Here is a 23,348-nt window from a genome sequence, read left to right on the forward strand (position 1 = left end):
CTCAAGGTGGAGAGAAAAGGAAAGTAAAATTAGTTGCTGTTTTCAGAAATATTTCCTCCTGAAGGCTTTCTCAGAAAGACTAATGAAAAATTCATTAAGTGTCTTATTAGGCATCTGCCAATATCTGAATGCAAGCCAATAATTACATGGTAGTTACTAACAAGTTACTAATTGTAGACAGCCTGAATTATGCCATCTCCATAGCCAATGAAAAAACGTCAATCATTTACAGTGTTTATAAAGAGGAATAGGATTTTTCGACTCCCTGAATTTGTCCCCTTAAGACATCAGAAACACTGTGGTTTCCTGTTTGTATATTTAGAGTTGGAAAATGAGACTTTTATAACAAGAATAAGTTTTGTGTTAGGTTGGTCACTGACCTCTCTTCTCTTTTAACAGACTAGTATTATCACTCCCATTTATTCTTTTTATTAAAACTACAGCCAGAGCTCATCAAAGAATGGGATACGTCAGTTATATGAAAGTAATCTTAGCATAAAAAGGGTGTATAAAAATTTCATAATCACTATTTTTTATAAGTCAAATTTTAATATTGGAGAAAAACTAAACCATGGTCACTTTACAGTTTAGATGGTTTTTCCTCCAAAACATGTCCTGGTTTAAACCATACAGCATTTCCATAAATAAAGCATTATTTTATTATTATTTATCCAGCCTAAGAATTTCTGAAAGTTCTGCATTCTGTGCCCTAAGTGACAGATCAGATTACCTCCAGGAGACATGTGACTTGCAGTTTGCTTAAGAATCTGCATCCATTTTTCTCTGCCATTTCTTCTAACCTAACCCACCTTCTTAACAAGTCCAAACACTAAGTCATAATTTTTTTTTTAAGAGAGAATTTGCTATCCTGGGAACATTTAAGTGTAATCTTAGTCCCATGAATCTTTCCCTAATTCTTGTATGGATTATTCTATTGGTTTTTGCTTCAATAATTACATAATGAAATGATATAATAATACTGTAGAATAGTGTGCATACTACTGGTTAATTGAGACAGTTTATTTTAAATCAAATTTTCATTGTTCATTTTTAAAATTTCTCTGATTTTCTTTTTGTTGTTGTTAGATCTGCCCATTCATTCATTCAATAAACATTTGCAATTGTTTCTTTCCATGCCATGTATTATATCAGACCCTGGAGTTACAAAGATGAATAAGTCCTTGTCTTCAAAGAACCTGTTTAGTTGTTGGGGGAGACTGATATGCAGATAATAACATATATCAGATTGGGATTAGAGGTATATGTACAATATTGCCAAAATTCAGGTTGGAGTAAGGAAGTGTTTGGTGAAGTGATGGGATCTTTGAAAAGTCTCAAAGATGGAGGACAAACTCTCCATATGGAGAAATGTAGGGAGGATTAATCACACAGAGGGAACAGCATGTGCAAAGATAAAATAGAGTCTTGAAGCAGCAAGAGGTTTACATAATTTGTAAACTAGAAGTCATATAAGAAGAAAATAATGACACTAGATGAATAAGGGCAAATTGCTGCCAGATTGTGACAGTCCTTGTATGCTAGGTAATTTGGAATTTATCCTTTAGGTCATAGTGAGCCATTGATGGCATTTAGTTGATAGAATGTCATTATTACATTTGACAACCACATGAAAAATGAAAGACCCTGGAAGGGCAACCAATTTAGAGGCTGTTAAAATATTTTAGGAGAAAACATTTGAAGTGATTATAGCTGTGGGAATGGGGATAAAGTGTTGCATTCAGCCATTAAGGAGGACAGATCTGTAAAGCTAAAATAGCAAAAATATTGGTGGTTGAGTTCCAAACATGAAGCGAATGATTTGTATTTTTATATACTTAACCAGGGGGAAATACTTTACAGTTAGAAAACTTATTAATTTCACATATATTTCTACGTTTTTTAAAGAAATAAAAGGCACCAAACTAAGTATAATTAGAGATTCTTCTTAAAAAGCTCTGACTTAATGAGAGGTACATTTATTTAACAGAAGGGTCAACATCAAAGAAATTCTGACAATTTACCTAGAAGAAACATTGCAAAAGAGTGAATCTCTCTCCTCCTACTATCCCTTGATATATAAAATATGTCCAGTGAGAAACTTGCCAATTTCAGTGTTTTCCAGATTGAAATGCTGTTTTTAAGTTTAAAATCTGTCTTTATACAAAAACAGAGAGATTTTAAATATATTCTAATCACAGTGATTCTAAATAATATCATTCTTATAGATCTATATTTTGGGGACTGATTTCTTACCACTCCCAAACCATAATCCTCCCCTGAGAATTTTAGGCTTTGACACTTGATAAGAAGTTCTGAAACTTTATTGGAGCACAAATCTTTGGGTTTGAGTCTCAAACTGGAGAAGAAAATCCCTTAGTACCCTTTAAATGTTGGAAAACCTAAGGATGCTGGTGGGTTGGGGTGGGATCCACTGCTAGAAAACTCTTTCAACCCTAAAATGTATGTGTTGCTTCACTGGGTCTCAGTTGCCTCATCCATAGAAATAAGGGTATTTGGGGAAATTGCATCAAAGGGGAATTCCAGAACTAAAGTTCTAGGGCTCCAGTTAGGTGGATCACTTTAGAATTTTTGCAAAATTATAGTTTTAACTTCAGGTTAGTCTTCAATTTAAGCCTGACAGGGGTTTAAAATCTGTAATAATCAGATGTATTTCCTTAATTAATATCTCTAATTGCCTATCCAATACTCAGTTTTCTCTGAGTGTTACTGCAAAAGTTATTAACAACTTTCAAAGATGTTATTTATGACCTTATGAAACTGATGAGAGGTGAATACTTATGTTCTTGATAATAATGCTGTATTAGATGTTTTGCATGTACTATTTATTACTATCATTATTGATTTTCCATGGAAATTTTCTTGACTTAATACTGTTGTTCCAAGAGATGGAACGAACCCCTTATAAACGCATACTTTATCAGAAGTTTACCGTGTTCAAGAAACTGCTAGATATAATAACACATGCTTTTTTAGTCATTCCATCAATTGAGCATTATGTGTCATTACAGTCATTTTGCAGCAAGGAAATGGGTTTACAGAGATTAAGTAATCTGTCCAAAGTCAAAGAGCTTGTCCTTCGAATTTGAACCCAGATCTAACTGGTACCAAAACCTCTCACACAGGTCCCCCTTGTCTTCGAAAAGTTGGCTGATGGATTTGTTGTCTGCTTGCTATAGTTTCTAATAGCAACAGTCACAGCATAAATGCACTGTTATACAAATAACAGTATATCCAAACTTAAATTTTTTCAGATTGATGTACAAAGTAGACATAGATAAGTTACAAAACATTTGAGAAATTAGCAAACAAAAAATTAAGCCATCAGAACATAACTATTCTAAATGAAAGTGTTCAGTTCAGTTCAGTTCAGTCACTCAGTCGTGTCCGACTCTTTACGATCCCATGAATCACAGCACACCAGGCCTCCCTGTCCATCACCTACTCCTGTAGTTCACTCAGACTCATGTCCATCGAGTCAGTGATGCCATCCAGCCATCTCATCCTCTGTCGTCCCCTTCTCCTCCTGCCCCCAATCCCTCCCAGCATCAGAGTCTTTTCCAATGAGTCAACTCTTCGCATGAGGTGGCCAAAGAACTGGAGTTTCAGCTTCAGCATCATTCCTTCCAATGAACACCCAGGACTGATCTCCTTTAGAATGGACTGGTTGGATCTCCTTGCAGTCCAAGGGACTCTCAAGAGTCTTCTCCAACACCACAGTTCAAAAGCATCAATTCTTCAGCGCTCAGCTTTCTTCACATTCCAACTCTCATCCATACATGACCACTGGAAAAACCACAGCCTTGACTAGACGGACCTTTGTTGGCAAAATAATGTCTCTGCTTTTGAATATGCTATCTAGGTTGGTCATAACTTTCCTTCCAAGGAGCAAGTGTCTTTTAATTTCATGGCTGCAGTCACCATCTGCAGTGAGTTTGGAGCCCCCCAAAATAAAGTCTGACACTGTTTCCACTGTTTCCCCATCTATTTCCCATGAAGTGATGGGACCAGATGAAATGATCTTCATTTTCTGAATGTTGAGCTTTAAGCCAACTTTTTCACTCTCCTCTTTCACTTTCATCAAGAGGCTTTTGAGTTCCTCTTCACTTCCTCCCATAAGGGTGGTGTCATCTGCATATCTGAGGTTATTGATATTTCTCCCAGCAATCTTGATTCCAGCTTCTGCTTCTTCCAGCCTAGAGTTTCTCATGATGTACTCTGCATCTAAGTTAAATAAGCAGGGTGACAATATATAGCCTTGACGTACTCCTTTTCCTATTTGGAACCAGTCTGTTTTTCCATGTCCAGTTCTAACTGTTGCTTCCTGACCTGCATATAGGTTTCTCAAATGAAAGTGTATGTTTTGTTCAATCTAATTTTTGTATATTTATTTAGAGGGGTGAAGAAAGCGTTATATTGTTAATAAGGTACACCTTGCTTTACATAGGGACATTTTTATTTTACTGTTTGCTGTTTCCAAACTAACTGGGAAAACTTCTAAATCTTATTTGAAAATTTATGTTATACAATTCTGAAATTTGAACACAGCAAAGATCTTTTGTTGTTAATTTTATGTGTTGAAAGAATAGCTTTCTTTGAATACAATGTCTATAAAATAATTTACAAATATCTTCTGAGAAAAATTTCTGCCTCCACTCTGCTCATCTTCATGTTAGAGATTCTGTTTCTCATCTAATAAAAAGAAAATGAAATACCAGAAAATTACATTTAGATAACAATTTCATTCTGCCTGCTTTTATCAAAGAACATAGATTCAGAGTTAGTTTTCCTCATTTTGTTTGAGTTGCCATTGAACTTGAAATAGAGAGGTAGTTTCTTAACAAAAAGACTGAAAATACTGTGTAAACAGTGATAACACAAGGGTGAGCTAAAAGAAACATTGTTGACCTTGAGTTTTAAAATTCTTTGTTCTAGTAATTTTTTTCAGAATATTCTTCTCTGGGTCACTGGATGATTTAACCTTGTGTTAAATCAGTTGGCCATGTACATTTTTAATCCAGCATACTGAAAAAACATACACTCATAACTACTAATTTCTCAGAAGAGTAATCATTGGTTATGATTCTAAACTACAGTTTATCACTGAACTGTCTTTTATTTTGTGGAAAAATTGTTTAAAATTCATGTGATTATGTTGACAATAATTTGTTTCTGTACTCCTAGACCTGAATCCTCATGTTGTAATGTCAGTACTGTAGTCCAGCTCTTTTGTTTGGTTATTGTTCTGGGAATCTAGTTTGTGTTTTGAGGGGGCAGTTCTATGTTTGGACTTAAAAATCCGAATCATAACCCATGCAGCGATCATCTAATCAATGTTGGGAAAATAATCCAGATCTCAGCATGCTACTGGTGAAATAGTGAAAGTCTATTTAAAAGGTTTTGTTCTGAGGGGGAAAAAACACTGAAAAAGACAAAGGGAGTATTTTGTGCTTATATATCCAGCAACTCTGTGGCTGTTGCACTTAGGTTTTCAGAAAATGTAAATATTCATTGAAGCCCACTGAAAAAAGGCAGAGAATCTAATAAACATCATCATCCAATTTTACAATATTCTAGAATGTTTCTTTCTTGGTAAGATACTGCATTTTAGTACTTTTGAAAAAAATTCCCCATCATTCACAGTCCATTACAAACAGTCGACTTCACAGGCTATTTTATGCCAACAGTGTTGATGTGCTGCTGTTTACAATACAATAAAAGTTAATGGAAGGGAGCAAAATGCAATTCAGTTACTATAGAAATGTTCCTGAACCAGTAAAATAAATTGAAATTAACTGCCATTTCTAAAAAGTCTTAGAGTTTCAGTATCAATCATGTCTTTTACTTTTGTTTCTTAAATAGAACATGTTACATTAAATTGTGTATATGTTTAAATAGATTATTAGTTTGCAAATGTCACATACATTCCATATACTATTTTAAAATATAATTTCAAGTATTACCATAATATGACTTTTTCAGCCACTTTCAACAGTGTTATCTATCCCAATTATGACATGGTACATCCTTTGGGATTAGTAAATTTAGTTTTGGTTAGGGTACTCTCTAATTTAGGCAAGTTGCTTTGCCACACTATAGTTCAAAGTTCTTATCCATAAAACAGATAGTCAGTGATTTTCTAATATTTCTTAAAGGAATTGACTGAGGTTGGAACTGGGACAGAGGAGGTCTCTTCTACCAATTAGTTCACTTATCCTTAGTTATTACTAAAACTACTAGATCACACTTGAAAATACTTGTAATGTGTTACATTCTCCTCTGTTTTTATTCTAGAAGCATATTAACAATTGGAGGAATGTGTGAAGACCAGATATTACATTCATGCAAATGACTTTACCTGATAATCTGTCCCAAAGGCAAAGTGCTTTTCAAAGATTTCAGCTTTTATTAGGACTCTCAAACAAAAACATTCCTAATGCATACATAGGTGGAATGTCATCACTTATATTTGCTACTGATGATCAGCTCTGAAAATACATTTCCAAGTATCTGTAATGTTTTGTATCACCAGTAGAAAAGTCCAGAGAGTTTCAAAGTGACTGGAATATATCTTTATGAAGTGCATATAGCAGTGTTTACATCAGAGATTGGAGAGCAGTGTCATCAAGAGAAGATATTTATAGGCACAGTCCAGTTTTCAAAATAAATGAACTATAATTTATGTTGCATGCTGATACATCCTCACATTTATTAACAAAATGCCCTTTTTATATATTAAATATTAAAGCGGCCATCTGAAAGGTGAAAGGAGCTAGTTGCTCTGTCGTGTCCAACTCGTTGCAGCCCCATGGACTGTAGCTCTCCAGGCTTCTCTGCCCATGGAATTTTCCAGGCAGAAATACTGGAAGGGTTGCCATTTCCTCTTCCAAAGCATCTTTCTGACCCAGAGATCAAACCCATGTCTCTTGTGTCTCTTGAATTGGCAGGTAGATTCTTTATCACTAGCGTCACCTGGGAAGCCCATATATGGGCAATCATGAATAATTTATAATATTATAATATATATAATATATTATATAATATAATGATTTATAATTTATAAATTTATAATAATTTATATCATGAATAATTTAAAAATATATAAGTAAAGGACAAGTGAGGCCAATACTGTGGCCACCTGATGCAAAGAGCTGACTCATTGGAAAAGACATGTTGGGAAAGATGGAAGGCAAAAGAAGAAGAGGGTATCAGAGGATGAGTGGTTAGACAGCACCACCGACTCAATGGATATATACTTGAGCAAACTCCAGGAGACAGTGGAGGACAAGGAAGCCTGGCTAGCTATAATCCATGGGGTCACAAAGAGTTGGACACAATTTAGTAACTGTACAACAAGTGAGGAAGGGAAAGGGATTAAATTATATTAAACTAAATATTCCTAATCTATGTAGAAAGTATATATATTTGAGGTGATGAGTAGACAAAAGGAGGCAAGGAATTCTGGAAAAGGATAGGCAAACAATGCCTTCTGCCTTTTAATAATGGCTTTAATTTAAAGAAGTGCTGTAAATAATGTCTATAATTAACCATCATATATTACATTTACTTAAAAAGTTTATAGATGTAAGTGTCCCAGTCTAAACTACTACATTAAAGAGGAACATGTAACTTTTATTTGGACATTTAATCAGTGTCAATATTCAAAATCAGCCATATATAATACACCTTGGTAGAATTAGCTCAGATCTTCTATGCACTATGACATACTCCAAATGGAAGAACTTTATTTTTCCTCCTCTTCAGGGCCTCAGTGATGGATGAACTTATTGAAAGATACTATTTTTGTTGGAAAAAAATAAATTTTGAACATTTTATCATCATGTTTACTAATGTTGACTATTCTTAGTGTTTCTACCATTTGTTAACGCTTTTCTTCATCTTGAACAATGGATTATGGATGCATTTGCCTGAATTTTTTTTTTGTAGTATTGTTTACATTAAGTATGGTTGTATTAAAGAGTAGGCAAATATTCAAATCTTCATGGAGCAAATGTTAACTGGAACATTTTGTAGCCTGTTGTAGATGGTTCTGAGGAAATAATTATTTTTTAAAAAATCTTCTGCAGATAATAACACTGAAGTGGATGCATAATTGCTAAAAAAGAATGAATGTCCTAGACCCAAAGGGCACTTAAAGCATACTGTTTTTGATGGGACATTTGTAACTAAAGCTACTGACTCAGCAACAGTCATTGTCTGGAAATTAGTATACTGTGGCCATTTTGCATTCCACCCACTCCCCTCCATTACTCTTCATAAACTAAAAACTGTTATTCACCCATATACTCACCACAGTCATGAATCTTCCACTTTCTTTGACATGTTAAACCAGTTTCTTCCATCTTCTAATTTCATCGTCTGTTTATCAGCCTACACTCCTTCTGTAGCCCTTGATTCATCTCACCTCATTTTTTGAATGCTAATTGTTTTCCTTTGTTTAATTTCTTATTTTTTGGTTTTCATGTTCTATTTTTTAAATTCATCCCCTGACTTCTCTACATCCTGTATTGTACATTATCATTTTAGAAAGAAGCTGGGGAAATTGTTAGTGTCAAGGTCTCAGAAAAGAGGATTGGTGAAGATCCTGATCTTTTCTTCTGAGTCAGGCTATGTCAGTCAAGCTGAATAGCTTGCACAAGTACTGCATGGAAAATGGCTGTCACTGAGGGTTTTCATTCAGGGAAGAGATATGCAAGATGGAAAAAAAAAAAATCTATTGGAAGCATTAACTGGAGGGAGTTCTAGTTTCTTTACCTTTGTATCTTTTCCATGCTCCATATGCTAGAAAGCTGACTTCTGTGGATTGCATCACCCCAGCTCTTTTACCATTCGGCCTCAAATTGGATTTAAACCATGGAAAGAATTGACAGGAGATTAAATAGTGGAAGAAGAAAGAAGCCAGAGTATTCATTTATCCTCTTTCCCTCCATGCCCAACCACAGTGGTCTGGCAGGGGCTGAGCTCCTCCACCACTTGCCCTCTGCCATTGGTGCATGTGTGCCTAGACGCTTCAGTTATGCCTGACTTTTTGCAGGCACATTGCCTGCCAGTCTATGGACTGTAGCCCACTAGGCTGCTCTGCCCGTGAGGTTCTCCAGGCAAGATTACTGGAGAGCATTGCCATACCCTCTTCCAGGTCGACTCTGGGTAGCTGGCTCTTTTTCCTTCATTACAGTTTTCACCAGCTTCTGGCAACAGATTTAGGAAAGGACTTAATCTATCATCAGTTCCTTAGCCACACTTCTGTAAATTATATTGAGAAAATAATATAATCGCTTGCACAAAGACTGACCTCTTTCACTTAAAGTCTTTTCAATAATCATTAAAAAGTGTGTTCCCTGTTTACTATAGGAAACTTGGCTGACACAAAAAGACTGGAAGAGTTTAAAAGTAATGAGAGGAGTTAGACTAATTTTGTTATGTTTCAAGTGTGAAGGAATGTGAAACTTTACTTGGGGCAATGACACCAAAATTAAGAAAAATGGAAAGTCTTAAATATATTAAAAATCAAAACATGATATAATTTAACATAAATATTTTATTTGATATGTTTATTTATTTTAAAGTTTTATGACATTAGGCTTCCAAACTGTAAATAGAGTGAGGGTCAGGTTGACTTTATCAGATCATTGAGGTTTTCCAAACAATACATAAATTCTTATAACCAAAAGAAAAAAAAAATCAACATTCAAGTTACTCTGTAATTTTAATTCTTTCATAAAAATAACTATAATTTGGTGGTGACATTCTATGAATTTTTTTCTTCTTTTAAAAATATTTATAATAGTTTTTAAGTAAAAAAAGTAAAATTTGCTCTGTACCTGTGGCGGATTCATGTTGATGTATGGCAAAACCAATATAATATTGTAAAGTAGTTAACCTCCAATTAAAATAAATAAATTTATATTTTAAAAATATTTTAAAATATCACTTATATTCTTGAAGTAAATCTTAGAGAAAAAATGAGAAAAAACACACAACATCAGTAGTAAAATTTCTATTTAAGTACTAACTATAATTTCTATTTAAGATCAAAATTTGTTGTTATTCAGTCACTAAGTCACGTCCAACTCTTTGTGACCCCATAGACTGCAGCATGCCTGGCTTCCCTGTCCTTCACTATCTCCCAGAGTCTACTAAAACTCGTGTCCATTGAGTTGTTGATGCCATCCAACCATCTCCCCTCTCTCATCCCCTTCTCCTGTCCTCAACTTTTCCCAGCATCAGGGTCTTTTCCAGTGAGCTGGCTTTTCACATCAAGTGGTCAAAGTGTTGGAGCTTCAGCTTCAGCATAAGTCCTTCCAATGAATATTCAGGGTTGATCTGAGTCTGCCATTATTCCAATGCAATATCTTACCCCAAATACCAACTATGAGATTTTAAACCAACCAAAGATGAGTTCTGTATTATTGGTTCATTTTGTTCTTAAGTATTTAAACTAGATTAGTCCAAAATATAAAATTAGATTGGTATTATCCAGGAATGTGATTATTTAGCCTGATAAATAATATTCAAAAAAATGAATAATCAAGAGTATTATAATAGAGTACCTCTAACTATGAGGCAACAGATAGGTTGAAAGCATATTCTGTACTTTCAATTTTTCTGTTTATTGTAATTACTAGGAACCTAATCAGGATTGCATCCAACTAGACTACAGGGAAAAACTCCACAAAAGAATATTTCCTTATTTTTTGCCAAATATCAACTTCTTTCTTCCGATGCATGTAGTCTATGAAATAAAAATTAGGAGCCTAGTGCTGGAGTGGAATGCTGGAACAGTACAATAAATAATGCTATTATACAAAACAGAGGCCTAACAACAGAAAGCAGCTTTAAAATAGTTTTTAAATATATAATAAGTACCTGTTAAACTGCAGCCCACGCAACACTTCTGTTTTTTCTGTCTTTTGTATGTCTGCTGAATACCTGTAAAATGAAAGTTTCCTTGCATTTATTTTTTGCATTTTTCTTTAAATTAAACAAAGGCAGTCTTATGTTTGAAAGGGGGGCATATTATTTTTGTCTTAAAAAGGATACCCATTATCATTTTGAGAAAACATTGACTACTTTTTTTTATAAAATCAATGATATCTTAGTAAGAATTTGTTTGTTAAATGTTTCCCTCACAACATCACATTTCATATTTATGTGTGTATATATATATACACATATATAGAGAGAGAGTTTATTTTGTCAGCTCTGCTAACTACTACATTACATTGCAAGACATCTTTTTGTTACTCTGTATTATGTACATGTATATAAAACATATATATGTATATACTATGCAAATATATTGTGGGCTTCCTTGGTGGTTCAGATGGTAAAGAGCTTGCCTGCAATGCAGGAGACCTGGGTTCAATCCCTGGGTCAGGAAGATTCCCTGGAGAAGGGAATCACTATCCACTACAGTATTCTTTTGTGCAGAATTCTGTGGACAGAGGAGCCTTGTGGGCTGCAGTCCATGGGGATGCAAAGATTGAGACACAACTGAGTGACTAACACACACTTGCATATATATTACAGATATGTTATAGATACACACACATATATGTGTACATATTTACATACATATCTATAAGGTAAAAATAAGTAAATAGAGATACAACCCAAAATAATCAATTTTACTTTTCTCATTCTAAATCAGGAATGTTTCTCATAACAAAATATATAAGGCTCAGAATACCTTATTTACTCCCATTGTAGTCTGAACTCTTCATGAATTGATGGAAAAATAAGCATAGCATTCATTCATTTATGCTTATCATTTATCAGTTAATAGGAATTTTTTTCACAGAAACTTTGTCAAATAACTCTTGTGAAAAAATTTTAGGTTCTAAATAAGAAATGAAGGCATACTGCCAAGTTATGAGCCAAACCCTGGAAAATGCAATATGTAAAGGTTTTTGTTTGTTTTGCTCTCTTTTGTTTTTCTTATTTTTATTGGCATTGTTTGTGGTATTAGGGAACATATCACTATGTCTTAGTAGCTTGTTGGAGCCACTATATTGTTACAGAGGTGTGAGACTAGATTTCATGTTTTGTGTTTTTACTTCATTTATTTTTTTAGAAGAGAGGCTTTGATGGCTGTGTTTGATGCTTGCGGTTTGGGAAATAAGCATGTATATCCAATGAATAGGCCTGAAGTGAGCTTTTAAAGCCACTAGAGATAGTCCTATTCTTTGTCAATATCACACAAGGAATTGAATCAAACAGATGGTCACTGGGCAAATGGACTACTTTTCTTCACTTTGACCTGACTTTTCTATGTGCTTTGTACGTTCAGCTATGTGCCATTCTTCTCTGAAATAAGGGTCCATCTTTCTGATCTCTATTTACTTATATGACCATCTGATAACAGGTTTTCTGGTGGGCAGTCACTGCATGCATACTTAGAGGTAGCAAACCTGCCCTTACCTTAAATTGTCCCATGTCTGAAAATGATTGTAATAGAACTGATTTCAAGTAATTAAATAAAATTATTTTCCCATGGAGCTTAAGAAAGTAGTTCCATTGTTTTAAATGCTCGTGTTAGTTTTCCAAGGCTGCCAGAGACTTGGAAGATTAAACCACAAAAGTGTATTTTCTCATAGTTCTGGAGATTGGAAGTCCCAGATCAAGATGTTGTGGGGGCTGGGGTTTCTCCTGAGGCCTCTCCCTTTGGCTTATGTTTAACTGTTTTCTTGCTGTGCCTTCACGTGGCCTTTTATCACTATGTGCACACCCCTGGTGTTGCTCTCTTCTTATAAGAACACTGTTATATTGAATTAAGGTCCCACTCACAGGGTTCATTTAGTCTCACTTACTTCTTTAAAGGCCCTATCTTAAAATACAGGGATATTGAGGTCTCGGGTTTCAACATATGAATTTTGAGAGGACACAATCCAGTTTATAACCACACTTTACCTCACTCAGATGACTTTCTCTGAGTCATAGCTAGTAGATAAAGTGGCAAAGAACTCAGAAGCCAGCAAATCTGAATTAGATTCAAATACCAGTATCTTCATTTACTAGTTTTTGTTTTGTTTTGTTTTTTCCCCCATCCTCTCTGGTCAAATTACTTGTTTTCTAGATTTTATGTTAGCTTTTTTCATCTTAAAGTGAGGTCAACTATTTCATGATGGAGCTGTTTTGAGTATTAAATTAATAGGTGTACAAAGTTGATATCTTTCTACAGGGTTTCTTGGTCTCGGAACTATTGATGCTTGGGCCTGATAACTCTTCCTTCTGGGACCAGAATTGCCTCCTCTACTCATTGAGAACAAAAGGCCTATTTTCTGGCACCCATGGGCTGAATAAATGTCAACTTTAGTTACTTATTGAATACTTCAACAGACTATACTACTTTTGAGATGCTAAAAGACAAGTTCCTACAATAATTTCACTTTTTGTATAGAAGTTAATCAAATCTCTAGTGGACTGAGATTGTTTTAGTTCAGTTGCATTCAGTCACTCAGTCGTGTCCGACTCTTTGTGACCCCATGAGTCGCAGCACGCCAGGCCTCCCTGTCCATCACCAACTCCTGGAGTTCACTCAAACTCATGTCCTTCAAGTTGGTGATGCCATCCAGCCATCTCATCCTCTGTTGTCCCCTTTTCCTCCTGCCCCCAATCCCTCCCTGCATCAAAGTCTTTTCCAATGAGTCAACTCTTCACATGAAGTGGCTAAAGTCCTGGAGTTTCAGCTTTAGCATTATTCCTTCCAAAGAAGTCCCAGGGCTGATCTCCTTCAGAATGGACTGGTTGGATCTCCTTGCAGTCCAAAGGACTCTCAAGAGTCTTCTCCAATACCACAGTTCAAAAGCATCAATTCTTCGGCCCTCAGCCTTCTTCACAGTTCAACTCTCACATCCATACATGACCACTAGAAAAACCATAGCCTTGTTTTAAAGTGGTGATTAATTTTTGTACCCCTAATTAATGATATAATTACTTTCTTGTCATCCAAGGAAATCTGAGTTGAATATTTCTGAGACTTTCATTTTTTCTTAAAATGTTTATTTTATTTTGGAAAGTTTCAAGCAAACACATTTATTGAAAGATTGTTTTGATGATCACATATCACCAAGAGTCATCCAATTATTAACATTTTGCCATATTTGTTTATCTTTCTGAAATGAACTTGTATAGCTGAAGGGGGAAAATGGGCATAACTTATATAAACGACTCAGTCATAATTTATTTTGTTAAAATGTCCTACTGTTCATCTTTCTTTATCCAAGTCTACTTATCACTGTGGCAATGGGCTCCACAATTGGAAGTTACATGGATAATTCACTTTGAGTTTCTGATCTAAGTGTGCACATCTGAATTTTTTAAATTTTTTTTACATCCTTCATATGCATAGTCTGTTCTGAGATGGATTTCTGACTAGACACTGCATTATTTATAGTAGTCAGTGAGTCTTGTTTCTTTTGTTTCTACATTTTCTTAGTCATAGTGAATTCTCCAATCATATTTGGCACACCTGAGTAAAAATAGCAAATTATTATATCAAAATTGCTGCTTCTAGTTAATAATATAAATTTACCCAACATTTTAAAAGTAAGACTATAAACCTCCCTGGAAAAAGTGAATTATATTTTAAGTTTTTTAGTTTTTCAGTGACTGTTGAGTATCAAACATTAATTCTATCATTAAAATCTAATCTATAAAAGAGTACATATTACCTAGATAGTGCCTTTTTTCATTAATGAACACTTTGCAGGATTTCTAAAAGGAGATCTGAAAATTTATATTGAGAAATATTTTGGAATGTTTGTGCAAATTAGGCAATTTCCATTTCCTTTATTTATTGCTTTTAATGAAAAGAATTGAAGAAACCTCTATCACATTTTAAAATGATTTAACTCCAAACCACCAAACAAATTTATTGCATCTTATTTACCTGATAGGACCCTGGAATCTCTTGAATGAAAAATTAACTTTTGTGATGCTCAATCTACATATAAACCCAGTTGTGTCATGAACGTATAACTATAAAACAGTTTTAATCTGCAACTAAACAGGTTTATGATAGTTAAGTCTGCATGATACATTGTTATTTGTTGCATTTATATTTCTCCATCCTGATCCCGGCTTATTTTGCAAGTAAAAATAGTCATAAAACCTCAGTGACTAAAATGGTTAATAGTACTCTTATAGTCACTCTGTCTCCATGTAGATAGATGTTTCATCCTGGATATATACTTTAGTCCATTTAAAATGTGAGAAAGCAGTACAGTGACCTGTGGATTTAAGGAGGATTTTAGTTAAAAACAACTGGATGGAGACATACATATATATAGTTTTTAAATGTTGGATGTTATTTGTTTCTGGTGAAACAGTCTTTACTTTTGAGCAGGACTGAACTCATTTTCTTCCCAGTGGTTGAACCAATCTAAACCTGAGCAAAGCAACTTCCTGCACTAGACCCTGCATTCTCTTAACTGGTAATAAAGAACCTTGCCGGCCTGACAGGTTGTCACAGCAATTATTCACATGAAGTTCTGTCACAGTTGTATCTGTCAGCCCATGTAGTATTGAATATTTTAACTGGCAGTCTTCCAAGACTGAACATTAATCTTACCATCTCCTATTACAGTCCCTAATCAAGATATTCCAGGGGTGATTGCACTAACATTGTTTGAAGACTACATCTACTGGACTGATGGGAAAACCAAGTCACTCAGCCGTGCCCATAAAACCTCGGGAGCAGACAGACTCTCACTGATTAACTCATGGCATGCCATCACAGATATCCAGGTGTATCATTCTTATAGACAACCTGATGGTAATTATTCTTTCCATGATTTCCATAAATGCATCAACATCTTTTAGTAACATCCCATTTTGTTTCCTTTAGGTTTAAAAGTAAATTTATTTTTGAGAAAGATTATTAGATTTCATTGCATAGAATAATTGTATAGAATGAATTCAGCTGATATCAAAAACTGCTGTTAAGGGATATGGTTTCAAGATCAATAAAACTACAAGGAATTGTTGATTTGTTGAAATCATATTAAGCTAAATGACATGAGTACATATAGTTGGAGAAGTTAATACTGCATTCTTGAAATCATATATTTACAAAATGGTTATAGGATTCCAGTTTCTGGAGTGCTAGGTGAAAGAAACTATATTTAAGTAGTTCTGGGGATCCAAAATTGAGAAATGTATCAAGCATATGTCTAGTAGGAATTTTATCAGGCCATATGGAATAAGGTTTTGATTATTTTGCTGAAAACATACATTTGGCTTAGAAAAGAAAGCTACTGTACTCTCAGATATAGATCATCATTTCATTATTTTATTTTACATTTATATTTCTAATCTTATGTATATAGTCATCCAAAATACTTCTAGTCTTTGTTTATTTTTCTGATGGACACTTTTTTCCTACTAAGATACTCACTATAGTAGAAGTGCATTTTAAAAATTGTTTAATGGTAAAATAAATGTCATAAGATAATGAGTAGAATTTGTAGCAAAATAAAATTATGTTTATAATATTGATGAGTTCTTGATTATGACATTCTATTCAAATACATGTTATGAAGCTCAAATGTCTTATTTCTAATTGCATATTATGTTATTAATCTTGATTATTATGTTTTTTTGTTTCTTTCTTACTTGTAGTCTCCAAACACCTCTGTATGATAAATAATGGAGGTTGCAGTCATCTGTGCCTTTTAGCCCCTGGAAGGAGTCACACCTGTGCATGTCCCACTAACTTCTATCTTGCAGCTGATAACAGGACTTGCTTATCCAACTGCACAGCCAGTCAGGTGAGTGGACTTCTAGAAATCAGTTCATGGCATGTATGAGCAAATTGTTATAAAGGTTCTGCCTGAGTTTTGTTTACTTAAACCATTTTTGTAACATCAATTATTTTTGGTTTGGCATAACATCAGATAAACATTTCATACATTATAGAGAGGGCCGCAGAGTAAGGGAAAAACAATTTGATGCATATTGTTAAAATGGGACTTTAGGAAGTACAAATAGGGTTCAATTGGAAGACAAAAACAAACATGGAGACCATTCTTACGCCGACCTACATAGAATAACTATGCCAATCATGAGTGAATATAGGAGAATGTCCACTCACAGCAGAATCATCAGAGGAGATTTGACCTATTCCAAGATGCCAGGGTGATTGAGACATAAGGTTAAGGATAAGATATATGCAGTGTAAACAAAAAAGAAAAAAAGATTTCCTAGGTAATCTGCTCTCTATCACCATCTCTACCCCTGTCTCATTCCACAGAGTAAGTGGTATGGAAAATATATTTTTATAGTATTTTCCAGATATTTTTATATAAAAAATATATGATCTAAATAATTTCCTTCTGAAATCTTTCTCTTCAAAATGTAATAATTTTCAGTATATTTCAGAAGTTATGTTTTCTACTTAACAGCAGTTACATAGACTTAGCTTTTTTACTTCCAAAATTTGAAGAAAAGTCATATGGCATTATAACGTTTGATTTTAATATTTGAGTAACTATCTTGTTTAAGATGAAATTGTCAAAAACATCATCATGTGATTTCCTTTTTAAAGTGACTAAATTTATTCTTAGGATTCTGTCTTTTGAATGTGTTTGTTTTCCAATTCTAGCAGTGGCATTATGGCAAAAGACTGAATTTCTCTTAGGGTGTGCTTATTTTCAAAAAGAGAAACTAATCCTAGCTCAACTTGCCTCTTAAGTTATGACTATGAGGATCATCCATTAAAGAACTATACAAATGAAAAGATCGAACCTCTCAGCAGTATGTATAGTGGTTAAGGGGACAGACTTTGAAGCCAGGCTCAATATGATGATAACTCTGACTGCTTAAGTAAGCTGAATTATATAATATCTTGGCTTTGCTACTTAACTTCTTGAAGACTCAGGTTTTTCATCTTCTAAATGGGAATGATGATATTTCCAGACATGTGTTATAAAGATTACATGGGAAAAGTAAGTGGTGTTGTTCTCACCTTAGCCCTACAGTACAACTGGAATATACTTGAGTATGTGCGCAGTTAGTGTAAGCTGCCATCAGGAAGATCTGATGTCTAGTTGAAAACATATGTCACAGTCTCTGTTTTATTTGCAGAAAAATGTGTCACTTTAATTATAATCTTATATAAGCAAAGTTCATTCTTTTTAGAGAACTAAAAATTTGTCACTATGAGAGATAAAATAAGCAACCTGGAAGTAAAATGTAAGAGAGAAGTCACATCTTGAAAGAAAAAAATTAAATATAAGTTCTGTTAATTTTGCTTACTTTAGACACATTTTCAGTTTAACCTCTGGATTCTTCTGAAATAACCTCTATTCTCTTAATTTGGAGCTGATCAGAGTCCCTCTGTTGAGGCCCAACACTGAGGTTGTAGGTGACTTAGGAGGAATGACGCCTGCCTAGGCCACTTACAATGTGGTGCGCCTCCTTACCCAGCTGACAATAAAGCCAAAGGGTGCTTGACACACAGGTGAAAATCTTCAACAGCAAGTATGTAGTAAAACCTGAGCTTTGCTGTAGTCAGAAAAGGAGTACGATGTTTCAAATTCAGTTCAGTTCAGTCACTCAACCGTGTCCGACTCTTTGTGACTCTATGGACTGCAGCACCCCAGGCTTCCCTATCCGTCACAGGAGCTTGCTCAAACTCGTGTCCATTGAGTTGGTGATGTTCAAATTACTAAGATAGTAAAGCCTAGAATTATATATACTCAATGGCAAAAAGTCTGATTAGTCAGTTCAATGGAAACATAAATGAACCTAGAAAAGTATTATTCATATAACTAAATTACTTCTCAATTTGGCATCAGTGATTATATGACTGAGATATTTATAATTTTTCAAATACTCCCAATAGGGTTTTGGGTGAATTTAAAGAAACCAACAATAGCAAGGAAGAAGTGACAACAGAACATCATGGATCAGATATCTTTGTTTTCAGTACTTCCTGAATAAAAGTTATCACTTTGTCTCATTTTTAAGAAAAAAGTTAATGAAGAGTAACATTTCAGCTACACTGTCAATGGGAGTGGCTGTCCCTATAAGTCTTGTGGTTTATACAGTCATTTTATCATCGATTCTTTTCTGATATAAAGGGAGAAAAAAAAGATATACTGTATACTTTTTGTACACAAATCAATTAATAAGAATACCATATTTAGTGAGGTAGATTTTCAAATGAAGCAGATAATTGGTGTACTTCAGAATCATATCTTTAAGCATTTTGATAAAAATATTGCATTTTATATGTATCTTACTAAGGGATTTTGATTTGTCATCATTGAGTGGCTGCAGCCAATTATACATGCCCAAATATCATTGATTAAAAAAAAATAAAAGGCAAATCATGCCAGTAAGAATTCTGTTAGGATTGAAAATTGAACATATGAAAATCTGGTTAAAAATCAAAATTAGGTGAATTTTGATGTATGAATCACTTTATGAATGAAGTATGAAGTATGAATCACTTTAAATATTATATTTAAATCTTTTTAATTAGAACATTTTTAATACATTTAAAAAATTTACTTATTTTTAGTGGAGACAGTTCCTAATTTGAGTAAATTTCACTACATGCAGTAATTACATTTTATCCATGTATCCATTTTAGTAGGAACATTTAGATTTTTTATAGCTTCTTCTTGTGCATAATTGGCATTCTGTAATTTATTTTATGAAGATATTAGTCTTGGAGAGCATTTGCCATGAAGAATGTTTTGTATTTATATTTATCATTTATCTTTTTAAAGTAACTATATTTAAATATGAAAAAAACACCCAGACACAAAATAGAAGAAATCTTCCTCTGAGACTAATGAATAAAATGATGTAGTTTAGCATAAGAAATAATAATAAATATATTTTAGCCTGGCCTTCCCTTAACTCAAAACCTTTTTATGTTCTTATTAAAAATGAAATGGTGAGCACAATCATCAGGTTGTATATCATTCCAACAGTGGATGTTTATTTAAACCAGAAATATTTAGTAAAATTAAAAAGATGCATTTAAGTATTTTTTAAATCTTGATTAGAGGCGCTTGGAATATACTCAGGAGACTTGAAATCATCTTACTGATGTACTTTGATATATTGCGATGACTGGAAATGTTTACTGTTCACGGCAATTGGTTTTGGAGTTAGCCTTATATCTCCAGCAGTCACTATGTATAATAGTAACATTCTTCTTCTGAAATTTATGAAAACCACAAGAAACATGACCACAGGCTAAGTAAATATGGGAAACTCAGTTGAACTGGGAGATTTTCCCTTGGATTCAGTGCTCTGTTCCCTCTTATATTGCCACTGGTGGGGGGTGTGTGGAAACTTACTCTTTTATTAATATATATTAGTAATATACGTATGTGTGTGGTAATCACTCAGTTGTGCCTAACTCTTTGCGATACCATGGACTATAGACCATCAGGCTCCTCTGTCCACAGGATTCTCCAGGCAAGAATACAGGAATGGGTTGCTATTCCCCTTTCCAAGGGATCTTCCCAATCTAGGGATTGAACCCGGGTCTCTTGCATTGCAAGCATATTCTTTACCTATATATGTATACAGGCTTCATGGATATGCAGTGAATATCCCTGAATCAGCCCCAGAATATCCAGACAGTTTCAGTAAAGGCTTGCATCAAATTCTGCCTTACTTAAAGACAGTAACAGTATTTAAAATGAGCAAACTTTAACTTGCTAATCCATTTTCATTAGAGAAAATTAAACCTAGGTTATATATTTCTGTGTTACAAATCTGTCTGGCATAGAACATGCTGAGATAAATGCCACCTTTTAGTTACTCACATGGGAATTACAATAGAATTTGTTTTCTTTTTGAGAAGGAATAAATTTTAGAAAATATCTTACTATTTTCAATTTCAGAAGAAGGAAAAAGTTGAAGTGCTAGAATAAATCTACTAAGTGTATTGACTTTTTTCATGGCAATTATTTATGATGCATGTACTTTCTATATGGAAAATGTGATTTTCTTTAGTTTTTTCTATCTTATGAGTATATACTGTAACTGAATGTTGCTGACAAAAGGACAAGGTTGTGGTCTGAAATCACTAAGGAATAAATTGGCTGAGTTTTCTTGGTCACTGTGTATAGTTGGCCAGGGAGAAGTTAGTAGGAACAATGTTTCAAATTAATTAAATTTGCTAAATTTAAATTAGTTAAATTAATTCAACTTAACAAAATGAATTCAACTCAATACCTCTTCCTGATATCTCTGATGATTTTTAGCCATATTGAGTGTTCAGTAAACTTTCTGTAGAGGGTGAGCAAATAGCTATTTAGGCTTTGTGAATCACATAGTAACTGTAGGAGCTACTAAACTGTTGTAGTGGTGAAAAGCATCCATAGACAATATGTAAACTCATGAACATGTCTGTGCTCAGGAAATCTCAGGAGGTTTTCTTGAACAGTGTGTTTTCCTCACTGGTCTTTTTGCTCTTGCTGTGCATATATGGTGGAATCCTCTAAGACTACTACAGTGCATGTTTGCAGCAGGAAGGTAGGCTAGGCTGCTGTGTCCTGGTGAGTTTTTTAAATATCCATTGTATATGAGTTGAGTTCTATAATCTTTATTTTTTCTTTTCCTCAAAGTTTCGCTGCAAAACTGATAAATGTATTCCATTCTGGTGGAAATGTGACACTGTGGATGACTGTGGTGATGGATCTGATGAACCAGATGACTGCCGTGAGTATACTGGCAGATGTGGGGATTTAGAATTTAGAGCTCCTTAAACTCCCCCACCTGGTAAACAGAAGCAAGATCATAAATTTTGGCTTCTCATAGTTTTGCAAGCTTGGGATAGAAAGGTTTTATATGTCCTCAGTTAAAAATACAGCAAAGTTTCTGGCATTATCTTGTGTATGTCTCTGATCACTATTACATTGACACTGTAATAGATTACAGTGATACCATCAGCAATTTGTGTTAGTTTTCACTTTCTTGATTTTTTTTTAACTTGTAGAATAACTGAAGTCTTCATGTAATGATCAACAAAGGAAAAATCATCATGATTTTGACTTGATACATCATTAAGTTAGAAACAAAAATGGGCAGGTTTTCAGAATGCCACTCAATGACTGAAATCTTGCCTTTAAAGGCCACAGCCCTTCAACTTTCCTGTCAGTATTAAAAATGCTGAAAAGTCTGTAAAAGTCAGATTTTTCCAATATAAGTCATTAGTTGGCTCTTAAGCAATTTATAGTGCTCTCAATAGTTGCCTTAACATGACTACTAATTGTATCTTGACATTTGACGATCATTGGCTTGGTTAAGTGAAGTGAAGTAGTTCAGTCGTGTCCGACTCTTTGCAACCCCATGGACTGTAACCTACCAGGCTTCTCTATCTGTGGGATTTTCCAGGCAAGAGTACTGGAGTGGGTTGCCATTTCCTTCTCCAGTTGATCTTCCTGACCCAGGGATCGAACCCAGGTCTCCCACGTTGCAAGCAGTTGCTTTACTCTCTGAACCACCAGGGAAGCTCCTGGCTTGGTTAGGTGTTTTTTTATTTATTTATTTTTATCTATCTTTGGTAACCATCTAAAGGACAACCTTATTAAGTTTGTTGCTGCCAGTGGGAGCTAGATCCTTTTTAGAAAGCCCAAGCCAGACAGTGACATGACTCAAACCATCAATATAGTCGCGTACCATGCCAAAACTGATTCTGATCAGCGCTCCTGCACACAGTATATCATCTATGAGGACTTGTCTAATCATCGCCCAGAAAGAGTTCAGCAGGGCGAAGTCTGGATGGCTCCTTCCAGCTGGTTTATAGATTGTGTGATGTCCTTTGAGTTGCTCCCTCTTGATTACAGAACTCGCACAGTGTGATAACCTAGTGATTGCACTGTTTTTTTCAGTCATATTTTTACAAATAGGTAGACTCATTCATTGGAGAAGGCGATGGCACCCCACTCCAGTACTCTTACCTGGAAAATCCCATGGATGGAGGACCCTGGTGGGCTGCAGTCCATGGGGTCGCGAAGAGTCGGACATGACTGAGGGACTTCCCTTTCCCTTGGTAACCTAAGATAGACAATCAAGAGACTTTTTAATAAAATCTCTTAATAGACTTTTTATTAAAAAACTTTTTAACAAAGTCTTTTAAAAACTTTTATTTTTAAAATAAAACCTTTTAATAGACAATCAGGAGACTTTTCCTTGATAGCCTTTTATAGTTCACTCCACAGGTCCCTCCAATACTGTCCTGTCAAGTTGAAGATGCTTGCAGTCAATCATGATAATTCCCTCAACATTGCAGTGGATTGTTGTCATGATTTGGTCTTGACAGTTGAATTCAAGATCAACAT

The 23,348-nt window shown here is 34.5% G+C and overlaps 1 protein-coding gene across 1 annotated transcript in view; it reads left to right on the plus strand.

The window, feature by feature from the left end:
- LRP1B (LDL receptor related protein 1B) overlaps positions 1-23,348 on the plus strand; it is a 1,961,274-nt gene that overhangs the window by 1,673,815 nt on the left and 264,111 nt on the right. Inside the window, exons 61-63 of the mRNA XM_069573760.1 lie at positions 15,626-15,814; positions 16,660-16,808; positions 21,633-21,726. Coding sequence (XP_069429861.1) covers positions 15,626-15,814; positions 16,660-16,808; positions 21,633-21,726 — 432 coding nt within the window. The remainder of the gene's footprint in view (positions 1-15,625; positions 15,815-16,659; positions 16,809-21,632; positions 21,727-23,348) is intronic.

This window comes from Ovis canadensis, chromosome 2 (genome assembly GCF_042477335.2).
Source record: "Ovis canadensis isolate MfBH-ARS-UI-01 breed Bighorn chromosome 2, ARS-UI_OviCan_v2, whole genome shotgun sequence".
In the NCBI taxonomy this organism is placed as follows: Eukaryota; Metazoa; Chordata; class Mammalia; order Artiodactyla; family Bovidae; genus Ovis; species Ovis canadensis.